At 34.0% G+C, this 17136-nt stretch overlaps 1 protein-coding gene across 3 annotated transcripts; it reads left to right on the forward strand.

Moving 5' to 3' along the window:
- Positions 1-603: 603 nt before the first annotated feature.
- LOC149775345 (uncharacterized) lies at positions 604-15197 on the forward strand. 3 transcript variants are annotated; one of them, XM_089943820.1, is made up of 6 exons: positions 604-651; positions 7254-7336; positions 8884-9014; positions 12156-12320; positions 12487-12533; positions 14946-15195. In XM_089943820.1, the coding sequence occupies exons 2-6, from the start codon at positions 7290-7292 to the stop codon at positions 14997-14999; spliced, it is 444 nt and encodes a 147-aa protein (XP_089799946.1). In that variant the 5' UTR covers positions 604-651; positions 7254-7289; the 3' UTR covers positions 15000-15195. The 3 variants fall into 3 exon arrangements, with proteins under 3 accessions (XP_089799946.1, XP_089799949.1, XP_089799947.1); XM_089943821.1 differs by lacking the exon at positions 604-651 and adding an exon at positions 5523-5554; XM_089943823.1 differs by lacking the exon at positions 12487-12533 and having other exon boundaries at positions 14946-15197.
- The last annotated feature ends 1939 nt before the right edge of the window (positions 15198-17136 follow it).

Raw genomic sequence — 17136 nt, forward strand, 5'->3', positions numbered from 1 at the left:
TTCTTTGCTGATATTTATTACAACTCTCCGCTATAGAAATCGTACTCCGTTTGTTTTACGTACGAGCTTATGTGTTTATCATGCTTCAGCAGTATATCTTTATATACTTATTTTGCATCCACGAAATCATGTCATGATTCATAGGTCAGCATTATTTGAGGGTTGGGGGTGTATTAATTGCGTACACGAGATTATGTGTCTTGTTTTATACAAAGTAGACCATATTATTTCATTTTTGGTGGAAGTATTTGATATGCTTTTTGTGGCTAGCTTTAGATATGACGGCGGTACTCAATCATTTATACAAACGATTTTAGGCGGGACGCTTTTCTCGATCCTTAAACCTTTGGTTTTTACAAATCTGACTATCATTCCGATTAAGTTGTTAATATTATGATGTCAACTCCACACGATTGATATTCGGCTTACTGGTTGTTAAAATCTCCAGCCGAGATAAATAACTATATTTGTCAAAGACATATGTACAGCATTTAATATAACGTCATTATCTATGGTAATCAATTCTTACAATGCATTCTTCAAGGCAGAATACGGTAATTTAAAATAGGATAACTAGACACGTAGCAATCTCCAGAAAGGCCGGTTTATTCATGACTTGACGATGGGCTGATAACACCAGCAAAGATCAAGGTACGACAGATGGCTTTTTATCTTTAGGTTATCTTGTGGGGGTCTTGGAAAGTTAACTTTGAGGTTTTCTAATCAAACTTAAGAAAAATAGTACGATTTTATAAAAATCAGTTGTTATGCTATCATGTGTAGTTTGTTTTGAAAATCAGGAAATTGTATTCACTGCATAGTGAATTTGAAATGAATAAAATTGAGAATATTAAGGTCTCCTCTTATCCATCGCTGCGCTTTTGGTCAGAGATTGTGGGCACCTTGCTACTCGAATCGATGGATTTTCATCCTAGGTTTATGGTCCGAATAATTTAAAACACAGGATAATCTTAATATTTTTAAATCTTCGTACTCGAAATTCAAAAAGTAAAACTTGGTTGGTATTATATAATCTGTACTTATTTGTTTTTACTTGACAGAAGTTGTACTCACTATATACTGAATATAAAAAAGAATAACACGCTCGCTTTTTCTCCTTTGTTTTGGTTTTAATAATTTAATAAATCAGGTTCATGTAATTTGAAATAAAATGAGTAAAATTTGAAATTATAAGTCATGAAGATTGGAAGATTGTTCGGTGGTGGTTTTTAAGGGAGTAATATTTAAAAAATTTAAGATTTAAACGCTAAAAGGTAGATATTTTGCTAAAAATACTATATATAAAAGAACATGGATTTTAGTCTCTTTATTTTATACAATCAGTTGTTCGAAACATTCGGTATAAAGTTCAGATTCTAGGATAATAAAAATAATTTTAGAACAGAGGAAAACGGTATTTCTAGCAAAAGTTTAAAAAAAGAAAAAACCCAAAGCACACAAGCTTTTAGCAAAATGCGGTGATGGCCCAAGTTTAAAACCTACTAGACTACTACGGGTTCAATACAACACTCAAATGTAGTGGTAAATATAAATATACATACCCCTCAGATTATCTTTAAACTGCAGAAGGAGATGGGAGATGACAACCGCGAAGTTATCTGAACATAGAAGGGAATAGGGATACAACATTTGACGTCACCAACCATAACAGGGTCACGTTTTGACGCTGTAACCGGATAATTGGTTTACCTTTAATTTTTTGTTGAGGTGTGTTGGTAATCTTGGTTATAATGAATGAAAATAAATTTAAGTTTAGAATTCATCTGAACCAAAGTCCTTTCCGTTAAACGCCGACAGTTTTCCTTTCATTTGGACACTCAACGTCTCTCTCGAGATTCTTTTTTCAACTATTAAAATTAATATAATTATCATTTATAGAAATGTAAAAAAAAACTCGGAGGATGAATATTTTTGTCAATTTATTTTCAAAATAAATCCAACACACACACACACACACACACAAATTTTACATGATTCCAAGATCATTGAGATCTGGATGTTTCAGGGACGATATATTAATACAAAAGCAGGTCGGATGAAATCGAGCGTCGGTGGTTGTGGTGGGGTTTCCAGAATTTCAAAAGAGTCCTGACTGTCCTCGAAACAGCACCAAAGCAAAAGTCTCTGTCTATTTTGCTCAAAGTGTATATATTACCCAGTAAACGTGCGCAAGAATAAACGATAATCAGATTTCAAGTGACAAGTGATTGTACGTTTGTGTGTATATGTTTCTTGTATCCTGGGGGGTGTGTGTCTGGAAACTCAGTACCCCTCCCCCATCCATCCACACCTTCCGGCACTGAAAAGACAAAGATATTTCATAGCTCTGTTTTCTATATATTTATGTTTATGCGGATGTGAGGAGCTGAATGGTATCCCCACCTGGACACTAGGAGCTGGACGAGAAATACCAATACATTGGTTATGATGGGGTGGAAACAAAACTCTCCTCGCCGGTTTATTTAGCTGCTCAATTGCAAATAAATGCTGAAATTTTCCGTTTTCACACATTGACGTTCTCAGAAATATCCGGAGAACAAAATATCTGGAAATCATTTATGTTACGTGCGACTTTAACGATTAAATCGAATCGCAAACTTCCATACCTGAGTGAAACCTGTATAATTCCGTAACGTCATGGAACGAGAGCTCCACAGGAAAACGTCAAAGACCAGCATAATGCGCTAAAATCGATCAGTTGACATACATGCATAAATACATGCATACAAACAGACATACATACATACATACATACATACATACATACATACATACATACATACATACATACAATTTGCATTGAGTTCATTGAACTTTCAAGATAGACTGAACATGTTCCGAAAACTTCCTTCTAAATTATTTCGATAGCAATAACTGTTATTTGTTCATGAATAGTCTATGAAGAGTTTTAGCGTGCATATAAAAGGAATGAATTCATTCTATTAGTCTGGCAAAGGTCTTAAGAAATCACGGGTTATCGGAATCCAGATTTTGCATTCCCATCACAGAAGATTATCGTACGAAGCTCTGCATGGAGAATAAAGACACGTTTTCCTTATGTCAGCGACTTCCTGAAATCAAAGTACAGAGAACACTGATTAATAGTACACTGAACAAGAACAAAGGGGTAAACATAAATTTCGAGATATTGATAACCATGTTAACTTTTATGTTTACAATTGAATACCAGCATCCAGCTAAATACACGTAATCCTAATTATAAATAGAGGATATTTTCTTTTCCTACGTTAACAATGGCTATATTTCATGGTGTGGTACTAAAAACGTGATATTTTAACGAGTGGCGAAGCCAGGAGTTAAAATATATCGTTTTTGATACCAAAAGAAAAAAACATATCCGATATTAGTATAGACATGGAAAAATTGTCTTTTTTATGATATACCAAACGCGTTCTAGAATCGAAGTTTAGAACATTAAACTCACTCTTCGCACATGCTCACACCTACCCTCAATTCGTAAATTCACCTCACTTGATAGGTTGATCATATAAATATACAAGACTTAAGAAAGCGGTAGGATTCGTTTGACCTAATTTGTCGCTGTAAATTAATTTTTTTGTCATTTTGTAAATTTTTGATCTTATCTGAAAACGATGCAAGTCCGATTTAGCAATTTATCGCAGCGTGTTCATCGTTATTGTAAAGGAAGTGAGGGGACAAAACTTCGGAGAGAATCGAACTGCGTCTGGTCAAATTTTTTTATCGAAGAATAATTTCCATGTCTGAAATGTAAGGCAATTTCTATTTATTTGTTCTAGCTCACCAAGTACTCGTTTTTGTTGCTGTAGATGCAACATTTGTAAGTACACACAATCAAGCATCGCATGGCATGATGGGATATCTTGTATTTTTACATATGAAATTATAAGGATGTATTTTTACGTGTAAAAATTAGAAATTAAATAAATATGAAATTTATTTAGTCATTAAGTCTCTATATTTCACACTTAAGTATATAATAAATGTTTAATTATATTTATCTCTAAAGAGAACATACAAAATCAAACTCATATTTTAAGAACAATTATTAAAGCATTTACCTTCCATGTGCATTTTCTGTTTACGTGATTCTGTATTGTTGGAAGAACTACGTAGAAACTGTCAAACTCTATCAAGGCAGATAACCGTTCTAGCTAATAATTTCCTCTCGTGATTTGAATTTGAGTTACGTCTCTCAACATGTCTGGTCTTCCCAGGTTAAAACGCCCGAAGGACTAAATACATTGCTTACATTGCTATTAGAAATATTCTTACTTACAAAGACTGGACGTCATGCCACAGGTTTTGTTGAACAAATTACCTGGAAGGCAAAAATGTGCATCCAGTTGATAGATAAAACATGTAAATGGAGTTCAAGGATAAACCCTAAGGGTTGTGTGGCTCCTGTAGGGTCCAGACTTAATGTCCCCTGATACTTTAGTGTGTTTCTCATCTTATATGGTTCGCCTTCACCCATGTTTAGATACATGTTTTAAACAAAACCTTAGCTGTTGTAAGGCCTTAGATTTAAAAGTACAAATGTATACAAATTGCCGAAGGGAATTTAGATGTATTTGCGAGAGAACAAAACCAATTTTTAATGTTAAGTCATAAAAACTAATTTTAATTTTCAGATCCATCTAAGAAAAACATTATTTATGATAAATTTTGAGCATTTACAAATTCTTTCGGATGTCCAGTTGCACATTCGTAATTTATTTATGTTTTGTATTCCTTTCCAATATTAGCAATGAATGATAAAAAACAAAGGACAAAGTTATTCGGATGTGCAAATATACCACAAATATGCTCCCACTCTTTTTTCATACTCCCCATCCCAAACACAAAATTGAACTATGTGACTATAGTGACCCTCCATCGACAGGAGGTTTTTTGTATTCATTGCGACGCACGGGCACACACGTGAACATAACCTACGACAGCCAGTGCACAAGAAAGCTAACTTCAACCCAAAATTGAATCACTAAGGCATACTATTTTCGGGGTTGATTTATGCCCACAAAACATTTTCCAGATACCAGTGCAGCATCAAATAACTTGACAGACGGGCTGACAAGGGTAACACTCACCAGCATTCTACATTTGCCTGGTAGGGAATATAACGTAGTTTGTGCACGATTAATGAAGTAACGAATAATATAAATGGAACTTGTCTTGGCAAGCATTACAAAATAATTGCATCCCGTCTTGCGGTCCTATAGGCTTATAATGGACTGAAAGTTAGTTTCAAAATCTTGCAATATCCTCGTTTAAAATTTGCTTCCATTCAAAACTAAACTTAATTTTTTGTGTTTGCAGTTTGGTACATTATTATTGGGTGGATTGTTGGTTCTGTGGGTCACTTGGTCAACAGCCTGGCGGAGTGATTGTTTGATTGATTATACCTCAGATCCAGGCATAGACCATATATCTTATCCACTCCATACAGAGCCCCAGACTATTCAGTATATTACTCAAGTTTAAATATTCTGTATGAAGGCAGATTACTCAGATACTGCATATACCGCATTAGGTAAGTATCTAAAGGGGGAGGGGGGTAAGTTGTTCTTTATTACCAATGTTAAACTGTTTAATGATGGTTTATTTAATTAATAATTTTAATGCATAATTTCAGCCAAATGTGATTTGATTCCAAAATAGATCAAGCAACATACAATGACAACTACATATTACAGTGAATATCTCTCGCATAAATGACACGGAATTACAAAAAATGGGAGCTTGAAAATCTTTTTCAGATCAAAGCTTTGTAAGCAGATTTTGCACCAATAACACATAGATTCTTTTCTTTTTTAAATAAATAAATAATTCTAAAAAATAGAAAATCTCTCAACTTCTTATTTTTATTATAATACCAATCATCCTTACGAGAATGAAAAATAACCTTAAAAAACCATGCATATTTGGTTTTAATAACTCGGTGATGAAAATTAATGGATCTATCTTAGACTCATTCTATTACTATTTACGAAGAAACCTTTAAACAAACCAAAAATATATAAATAAAAAAAATGTATTTTTCTTGAAAGTTATTAATACTAATAAAGATACTCAAATTTAATGAAAAAATGTAAAAGAACATAAGAAGAAATTAATGATCATTATTTCAGCAAAATAGTTCAAATGGTTTTTGTGCGTTAATTGATTCCACCAAAGCATAATGAGGTATAACGTATATTTAAGTTTGGTTAATTTTGGAAATATGATAGGTATAATCAAATTAGCAACGTAAATATGGATGTGAAATTAAATTCAGGATGTTAATTTAAACGGTGAATTATCTTATAGTAGTTGTGTACGGTAAGGTGAATATTTATCACCATTTCTTTTTTCAATGTTTTTCTTTAAGGATTTGCCAGAATAGTTTGTCATGGCATTGATGGTATCGATACTAGCAAATCAAACTTTTTCATTCTTTATACGCAGATCACACCTTTTCAGAAAGGCCTTTAGGCCTGACTAAATTATTTAAAAGTTATTTAAAATGCCGACATACCCTATGTAAATACAGAAAACTTCGGAACAAAACTTTACTTTGACACCATCTATTTTTTAAAATATAGAAATGCAGTTTCTATATATAGACTATCTTTTCACAGAATCGAAGCTGAAGCCGGTAGAAGTGCTAGACCGTATCAATCAATTCATGGTCGACTTTGTTAAATTAGAGACCTCCTTGAAGATGAATATCATTTTGTACTTGAATTATTTTTCCATGAAGATCAAATATTGAATAATATAACTTCTTATTTTCTAACATTTACATAGTATGTATGCCTAGGTATAGCGTCCTGATTTTATTAATGGATATATATATATATATATATATATATATATATATATATATATATATATATATATATATATATATATATATATATATTTCTCCCTGCTGATATATTTGGTGAATTAATATGCTAATTTGATTTTAATTCCACTTCATATGCACATCTATTTATCTTCTTATCTTACTATGTTGTACACATTAGGGGATGATACCTGGTTATGTATTGTACTATCAAGAATTTAATTTAATTAATTGGAAACGTATCTGCACAGTCCGTTTGCGCTATTGTATTGAATGAAGATTCCCTATCATGTATGTAAAGACTGTCTTCAGATATCTGAGTCGTTGAGAGTTCTTTTCCAAGTTCCTTAGAACTTTTGCAATAGGCAAATAGTGATCATACATTAAGCATATTTTCTTCCAGAGAACTCCAAACTTTGGACGAAGAATCAGCTTTGAGATGTTTACCTTAATCCTCCTTGCCGCTGTTTTTACCGTTTCGCTGGGGTATGTGTGAATTTTCGCACTCGTAATTCTCAAATGTTCAAATATCATCAGTTGTTTCCAGTGCTGTTCCAAATAAGTATTTGCTAGGGGTATGGTCAATTTCAGTGACAAAATATGGCCATTTGTTGGATTAGGATTTCTATTAGAATTTTGTGTCATTACTGTGATTTAGAACATTGGAAAATTTGGGATAAAAAAGGCTCATTTCTCTCAAGAGATAAGGTGGGAAAATTAATTTATTTTTATTCTATCATTGATCAGTTACGGGTTATTGATAATCGATCATGAAATTTAATCCGATTCCACCCTAGTTGCTTTGTCACTTATACTAATTTTATTACGATCTTTTCATAGTTAAAATGTTTGGACAGCAAGTAAATAAGTGTTACGAATAGGCACTGTCTTTGGAAATGTTGAAGAGGAAAAGTTACATTACGCCAAGTTTGTAATGTTAAAAAAGGTGTTTTGTGCTAATTCTGTTATCTTCCGTGCTATTTTATCCACCATAAATGTACCGGGCACACTCTCCCAATAACTGAATTATGAACAATGCCTTATTATATTTAGAAAAGGAAGGTATCAAATTATAACTCTTCAATCAACATGACACAAATTCAAAATTATTTCTGACAGCTTAATTAAAAGAACATAATGGAAATTGTTTTTGACATATTTGTTATAAATGTTAGGTATTTTGTCCAGGGAGTTGTATATCTTTTTTATTTGTGAGTATTTCAATTGTATGACCGTCATTTACAGCACAACATCGAATTCAAGTTCATATATATATATATATATATATATATATATATATATATATATATATATATATATATATATATATATATATATATATATATATGTGTGTGTGTGTGTGTGTGTGTGTGTGTGTACCAGGGCATCATGCCGCAGACATTTTGGATCATGCCCCACTCAGTCAGATTAACCTGACACCATACCGACCAGTCAAAACACTAATCTCTTAATGCTGAGCGCCTAGCGAGGCAGCTGCTAGTACCATTTTTATTATTCGTTGGTTATGACTCACCAACCACTAGGCCACCGGACGCACTAACCATTAGGCCACCGGACCGATTATACATACATACATGCATACATACATACATAGAGACAGACAGACAGAGACATACATACATACATACATACATACATACATACATACATACATACATACATATATACAGACCCGTTATAGTGAAATACCAACTTTGGAGATTTATCTCTTGCAGATAAAGCATATATGCAATTCACCAAATGTAGAATTTTGTCATCATTGCTGACAGTTACTGCATTCGCAGCCTCCTCATTAACAATGACTACGTACTGGATGGACTTCACTGTATTATAAAATATAAAATTATTAAATGCGCAATACACTGAAAAATTGAAGTTCTTTCATTATAGTCGTCTCATACGTAATTTTGCCATCAAATACACAAATTCAAATTTTGTAGCTATGTTTGTTTTGTTGCTGTTGTGATTAGATGATGACGTGAGAAACAGTTTTTGTATTCTTTCCTAAACAGGGTGAATCCACATGGTTACACGGTTGACCAGGTGGCAGCACTCGTGATTCACGACTTGGACTCTAACGGTGACGGGCAGGTATCCGAAGCAGAACTTATTGTGGAGCTGTTCGTAAAATGGGATGGCAACAGTACGTCTGTGGGAAGAAAAAAAAACGTTTATAAATAAGGGCGTGTACTGCTTTTATCTAACTTGTATTGTATTTCCTCTTGAAACATCGGTAAAGTAGGAGCGATTACAAATCGGTATGGTGTAAATACTACGGTGAGCGACCAAGGTTAGCAGGTTTATTGTGTGAATGTATGTATTTTTCTTTTCCCCCCTTCTTTTTTGCCATATAGTTGGTCCTAATCAATCAATACATCGCACCTCTAATCCTACAGTGCAAGACGTTAATTCTGAACTCTAGGAAGGGAAGGGCAGGAGCGTGAGAAGAAGCTGTCATCCCATATTGTCACAGGTTGGAGTTTCATTCCCTTCGTCGTACTATAATACCCTAATAGCTTTTTTCTTACAGAAAACTATTCAGTCTCAAGCAGTGATTTCGTTTATCAAGGTACGTAGACCGCCATATCTTTCAATGAAGAACGATGGAAACCGATGAATGCCGGATATAGTTGATTTAAGGTATAATTTTCTTTCATGAAACGAGTACGGCTAATCACATCTGACCAAATCTTATTATACATATTCGTTTCGTTACAGACAATATAGGTCTTTCTCATCGGACTTTGGCATTCATCGGCTACAATCGCTCTCTAAAAAAAATGACAAACAGCAGATTTTTAATGGTACTCTACAGTTTCGTACTTTGCATAGGGTTTGAAGTTTTCAAGAAAAAGAATTTCCCAGGTTTTCCCCCTTAGTTCACTTGGCTATTTAAAAAAAAAAAAACAACATTTTTTAAAACAACTGTAAATTTCCGTTATGTTGGCATATGCTTAATGTGTGTAACTTTGTTCGTTGAGTATACAGCTTGGCCTTGATTTATATGTATGTGAAACTATAAAATAAAAAAGCCTGCTTGCTTCGCTAGGTCATTTTCACTTTCTGGACATCAAAATGTAACTTGTATTAAAAAGAACGAGTCCATAACTTTTACCTTTTTATATATTTTGTAATTTATTCATTGCACATTCAGAAGGTATCATTGCCTACTGTGGCAAAAACGTTTTAATCAGATGTGTGCTTAGACCATTCAACTTTTTTGCAACTACAACATGTGAAAACCTTTCAGCTACAACACATAAAAGTAGTATGGACGTAGGCCAACATTCTCTCTAGTGAAGATGTTGCAAATGCAGATAACTTCAACCTTGTACCTGTCACTTTGTCAAAAGAATGTCTTATACGTGGAGCGACCCCTTGAAAAACGAAACCACTTGAATGAGCTTTGATATACATATAAAAGAAAAAAGTAAGAGTACTACGACAAAAGCAATTAGATTCTATTCCGTGCAGTAGTGACAATAGTGGCCTTGAATTGTGGCTTATTCTTCAGAATTTGGCCTAGTCTTCCGCTGTTGACCGCTGGTGAAATAAGACATAACCGATTGATGAGGAGTAAAACGTGGACCACTAGCGATAATTATCAGGGTCGATGTCTTACGTCGTAGCTGGTTGCTGGTTTTGAAGGTGGCAAAAAATAATCTGTGAGGGAATGGAGATGAATCGTCGTTATAAATCATCACTGTTGTAAAAATGGAGGTGAAAACAAGTCCAGCGAGCCTTTATTAAGCAGATGAAGGTTGACTGAAAAGAAGAAAAAGAATGTGCAAGCATTCTTACAGTTTTTTTTTTTTATCTACTTCTACGGGTCCCCGGGTGGCCATGTAGTCTAAAGTGTTTGCCTTTACCAATCACTGCCATCTCACCTCTGTCCGCATTGGTTGGAGTCTCAGGCACGGCAAATATGGGTATGTGAGAAAGCTGCAAGTAGCTTCCCGTAGGTCGGTGGTTCTTACTGGGGTTTTCTCCGGGTTCTTCCTCCAGCAATTATACTGGCCGCCATGTATAGCCTATCATGCGCTGAGAAATGGCGCTAAACCGAAAAGACAACGAAAACAATAATAACGTACTTCTATAAGGAAGCCGCGATAGCTAAGCGGATAGAGGGTCAGACTTTTTAATGCAAAAATGTGAAGAACAAAATACTTCTACCAATCTAGACGGGTAAATGTGAAGTTACAAGTAGAACTTTATACCAGTAAAAATATGCTTATGATTTGTCAACGGTAAAAAAAAATTCTTTGCTATGTACTATATCATACAGTTTGTAAGGAGGGGAAGATATTTAAGATATTTTTTCTAATTTATTCAGAGATCTCATATAAGTTTGTACTATCCTCACAGCAGCAAATACTATTCAACTTTACTGGTCACTATTTTGGTCACGTTCAGCTTTCTGTATATATATATATATATATATATATATATATATATATATATATATATATATATATACATACATACATACATACAAATATATATATGTGTGTGTGTGTGTGTGTGTGTGTTTGACATTTTTAATTTAAATATTTTTCAAATGATGTAGCATGTTACATATGCTATAATATTGTAGTACATTTCTTTCCTTTATGTCGACAAAATACACGCGGAAAAGAAAACTATTTATCATAATTACTTGTAATTTCGGTTTATTGGTCGAAAGCAAGCAGATTCGTATATAACAATTGCGCGTTAATTTTCTTGCAGTCATCGTTAGATCAAAGCTATCATTAAATTTCCAAAGTGTAACCTTAATGTGCGTGTAATATATAGGAAAAATAAAAATAATTCGTTACTTGTGAGAATAATAATAGTAAAATAAAAATAAAAATAATGTTCTACTTGTGTGAAGAATATGTGCAAGAAAAAATAATGGATTACTTGTGTGAAGAATATATACTAGAAAAGGTAATGCGTAACTTGCGTATAGAATATACAGAAGAAAGATAAAAGTAAAATGTTATATTTTCTAACGCTTCAGTTATGGTATGAATGGCCAATAATATTGGAAGATAACTTTTAAAAATGGATAGGAATTAGGCCAGTATATCGTTCCTGGTTAGTTGTCTAATTTTAGTGGAAGACCAAGAATACAGAACGGCAATAATCAAAATTTATCGGGCACTCCGCACTAGTCAATAACCCGCAAATCAGTAGACTGTCATTCTGTCATTATTTATTTGGATAGAAATCAGAATGACATTTTATCGACACCAATTTATTGTAGATAAAACCACGGCTTTATTTTGTAAATATTTTTCAGGTGACTCGCATGTTTCTCATGAAGAATTTGTTCATCATTGGGTAAACACTTACCATGACCACCCAGACACCACCAACACCTTCTTCCACAATTTGGACACAGATCAAGATCATTTCTTGACGAAAGCCGACATATTAGCCCACCTGCCACAGTTAGATCAGAATCGTCAGTATTTCGATCTATATATGTCTGTCTGTCTGCATGTATCTCTGTCTGTCTGTTTGTTTGTATGTATGTATGTATGTACGTACGTACGTATGTACCTATAGATCGCTTCAACCACCCACCCATCCATCTTTCTTTAAAAAACAACTCTTTTCTTTTTTTGCAGATGATAATCATGTTACCGTGTCGGAATTTAACGCTTTCCTGCACACGGTAGGTGTACATGGCTTGTATAAATACACGTTACCCTGTTGGACTTGAACGCTTTCCTGTATATAGCTGATATAACTTGTCGAAATTTAAAACTTACCAGCACACGGTAGGTGTACGTGGCCTGTATAAGTTCCTACTTAACACGTCAAGTCAATCCATACGAGCTGAGATCATACACAGGGTCTGGTATCGTTAGCTGCAATTTACTTATAAATCCTACAGGTACCATACATAATAACCCATGGTAGGATACTTTTCCCATTGCTCCTGTAGCCTATTTAACAATCGGCATTTATATCCCAGATTACGCTTCGCCAAACGTAATAACTTTAGCACTGCTTAATTATCTCAGATATCGGACTTTAAAGGGCTACATCAAATTTTACTTACTATCCTACTTTTAAGAAATGCCAGTCGGTTTTTCCAGCGTTTTGCCGGACGTGTTCCCGCTTAATATGCAATCTCAATGTCGACCAAAAATTATGCACTGCGCCTACAAATAACCTCAATTTCAGTCGACCAATGAGAGGACAGTGTTCCATTCAACTAGTTGCACTTAACATATTAAACGAGTGCGATTATGACCATTGCAAAGGCAACGTTGGAAAACGGGCTAGGATTTTTTAAATGTTGGATAGTGAGACAACTTTGATGTAGGTAAAAGATAATAATTAAAAAAAAGAATGAAAAAAAAGAAGAAGAAAAAAAGCAAACAAAACAAAAGAAAACTCGAGTCTCTGAGCTAAACATCAGTGCTAAAGTTATTACACTACGGGAATCGTAACCTGAGATATCAATGTCCTTCTTTAAAAAAAGTCGCAGGAGAAATAAAAGAAGTGTCATCCTTTGCATTACTATTTTATTAGTACATATATAATGTACAATTGTAAGCAAGGATAAAAGTTCATGTGGATCATAGATGTGCTTGCGGAAATACTGAGGCAAAACGTATTTGTTTCTGACTATTCTGATCTCTTTTTTTCTTTTCTTTCTGAAAGATATAGAGCTTATAACATAAGTTGTGATGTGTCAAACTTAAACGGTTTAATTAATGAATGTTGACAGATGGTCTGTCTCCGTCTGGGATCTATGTACTTCATTGAGAACTAATATGTTATCGAATCAAAATGGTCAAGTTTTTTTCTCTGAAAATGTTTGGTCAATGGAACATATTACTTTAATGAATAATTCATTTGCCGTGTTACGACTCTTTGGTCTTAAACTATGTAATAGAAAAGAGCGAAAACCAATAATGTATTTCCCGAGAATACAAAGTGAAAATTTTAAAAGAACAGTACTGTGAATTAAATCCAAAGTGCTAAAGTTTATCACATGTTCAAATATATAAAGATCCAATTTAATTCTCGTGGTGTTCCTTAATTTGCTAATGGGTCAATGGCCTGGAATTTACCGATGTGTTAAGTCTTTGATGCATCACACTAATATAATCCAAAATATCTTTGACTGAATTCACCAATTAATGATTTAGTTAAAAAAATATTAATGAGGATTTTGTAGTTCCAGTGAATAATTTAAACAATTAAATCCACCCAAACTAAAAACTGAACACAACAATAATAATGATATCGCTTCGGATGTTAAAGTAGGAATGAGTAATTTTTGAAGTAAACAACATTGATATATAAAGCTAAGACACATTAATGGAGCCATGATATAGGCCATTCTTCTTTCTAAATTATTCAAATTTGTCAACAAGTTTAGGATTTTCCAAGTGAAAAACTAATATCCTGTATTCAGAAAGAAATAAACATGTGTACCTCCATTAATAATGATCTGAATATTTAATTTATAATCACAGAGAAATATTAGCTATGTACTGTGTTATTTACAAAATAAATGTCACTGGTCAGGTACACCATTAATTTGATTATGGAGAAAGGTATATTATAAAATACAGATATAATAACATATAATCATTAAGAAAAGACATCATACAATATAAATTAAATATACATAACAGCTGATATATGATAACGTGGCTTTTATTATCAAACGTTTGAATTATCTAGATATATTAGTACTTAAAATTAATAACAGCTGTTGCCCTTGTTTTATTATTGATATGTAAGATTCGTTATTGATTTACGAAAGTGACGCTCGCCTACATGACTAAGATATGTGTACTTCGGTAGTACATTCTTTAAAGTATAAAAGTCAGGTCTACAATGTGTGTTTAAAAAAGTCATGGTCTTATGAAGCAGGTTGAATTGGGGGCCCAACATTCCCATCAACAAAGAATTCTTTAGATTGAGTTTTTTCTCTCTTATTTTCAGTTGAAAATTTCTTGCAAGGCCATGGACGCCATCACTTTGCTATTATCATCGTCATGCTTCGTCTGTTTTTTTTTTAAAACGAAATTATTATTATTGTCATTATTATTATTATTATTAGATACACCCTGATGGACATGGGCATGGCGGGCACGTACAACCGGTTGGAAAGTAACTCTGAGGAGTACGCAACACCTTGTGCAGTTACAAACATTTATTTTTGACAAGCTATCTGTAAAAAATCATATTTACTCTTCAGTACACCAACATTAACATTGAAAGAACACAGATCTGTTTCTTATCAGGAATTTTCTTTAAACTCGTATACATGCTCGCACACACACACATGCTCGCACACACACACACACACACACACACACACACACACACACACACACATGCTCGCACACACACACACATGCTCGCACACACACACACACACACACACACCAACAATACCTACGTATAAGCCAGATCAAGAAATTCGCTGGGTACAATACAAACAGCATGCATATGCGAAACCCTCATGTTTCTGATTATTCTTTTCTCTAAGGGAAGTGTGCAGGGTGGATTGGCGGTAACATTTGGTCTTTAATGTGTCGGTTTTAATAATTTAATCAAATGTCTTGATTACGATGCATGCATATATTTCTCATATGTAGTTATCTATAACTGAAGGTATATGTAATACAAATCATCAATACCTTGCCAGTTACTGAAACTCAAAGTCAAAGATATGAGAGACGGTTTTGTAAAACTTCCAGGTAACTGCATATTAATAAGAGAACACTCTCAATACTGATTTGACAATACTCAAGAATATATTTAGTTTTGATGGATGAGCTCTTAACTACAGGATTTTGGGCTACCCCGTCTAATGCACGACCTCTTCGTTAATTATAAAAATATGTGACTAAGAGAACCTATGTTTGGGTTAGCAAAGAATCTAGGAAATCCCAAGTCGAATGATTACCTTACATTTTTGACACATTCGATAGGAAAATTTAGCTAATTAGCTAACCTTACTTTTTCTTATCTCGGTTCGGTTGTTTCAGCCTGGTTGTTTCAATCAGTGTCCACGACAAAGATATAATTGTACGAACTACCTTTTATTTTTCAAGGGAAGCAACCCATCTTCTTTTCTGCGGTGCCTGATGGTTTGGCTTTTAACGACACAACCATCGGTACATTGACAAATTTATGTCAATACGTTTAGAGAAAAGAAACGTATAACTAACACCCTTCAGAAAGCCAAAGAAATAAACCAGAACAAAACCCCCAAATAAAACAAATAAAATCTACTACAAGACTTTTAGCAAGGGAATATCATGACCCTAAACTTTAGGAGACAAAAATGTTTACCACACATCCTGTACCTATTGCATGTATATAGTTCAGTTTTTTATATTATGAAACCTTCCCGACGTTTGCTAAACACGAACTTGTCATTTACCAAACCTCAGCACAGTGTAAGATAGAAGGCCTTTCCTTTCTCTTAGACTAAATACAGGTTTCTCTGAAACCAGAATAATCTGCGGCTGAAAAAAGTTACAAAAACAGGAGGTGAAATAAATATAAATGAAAAGGTAATATACGAAGAATTGTATTGCAAATATTGTTACAGAGCGTGAAAATGTAAATATTTGACGTAAAACATTGGAGCACATGCAGCTTTTTGAACTTGAAGGATATCTGCAGAAAAAACAATGAAAGACGACCTAACTCCAAGTGACACACCTGATCACATCTTATTATCTCAACACCAGGCCGACCAGTCCTAATACTAACCTCGTAATGCTGAGCGCCAAGCAAGGCACCCATTAGTACCATTTTTTTAAGTCTTTCATATGAATTGAGGAGATGTCACAGATGACTGACGCAAGCTCGATGTTGGAAATAAATAAATAGCATGTAGGAAACAAAATCATACCACGTGACACAAGTTCCTCAGATTATTTATATGATCCGTTCTGACATCGGCTCATAATATATAAGAAACGTTGTAAGTGACTTCCAACTTATACTAACCTCCACTACAGTGTCAGTGAATTAATATGTATAACCAAAAATTGTATCAATAGGATATGGCAAGAAAACTGGAACCGAAATACTACAGGCAGAAAGCTATACTCCATCATAAAAAACGTCAACAGATCTTTGAAACCACCAAACGTGAACACTAACGATCAAAGGATCATAAACATAGTTTACACAGGAAAAACCAAATTGACCAGGTGTTTTGGGCAATACACAGGACCCCAACCCGACAACCCAAACTGCTACCACTGCCGGGTTCCAGAAGACCTAACACG

This window comes from Sinohyriopsis cumingii, chromosome 19 (genome assembly GCF_028554795.1).
Source record: "Sinohyriopsis cumingii isolate HCF-2022 chromosome 19, ASM2855479v2, whole genome shotgun sequence".
Taxonomy (NCBI): Eukaryota; Metazoa; Mollusca; class Bivalvia; order Unionida; family Unionidae; genus Sinohyriopsis; species Sinohyriopsis cumingii.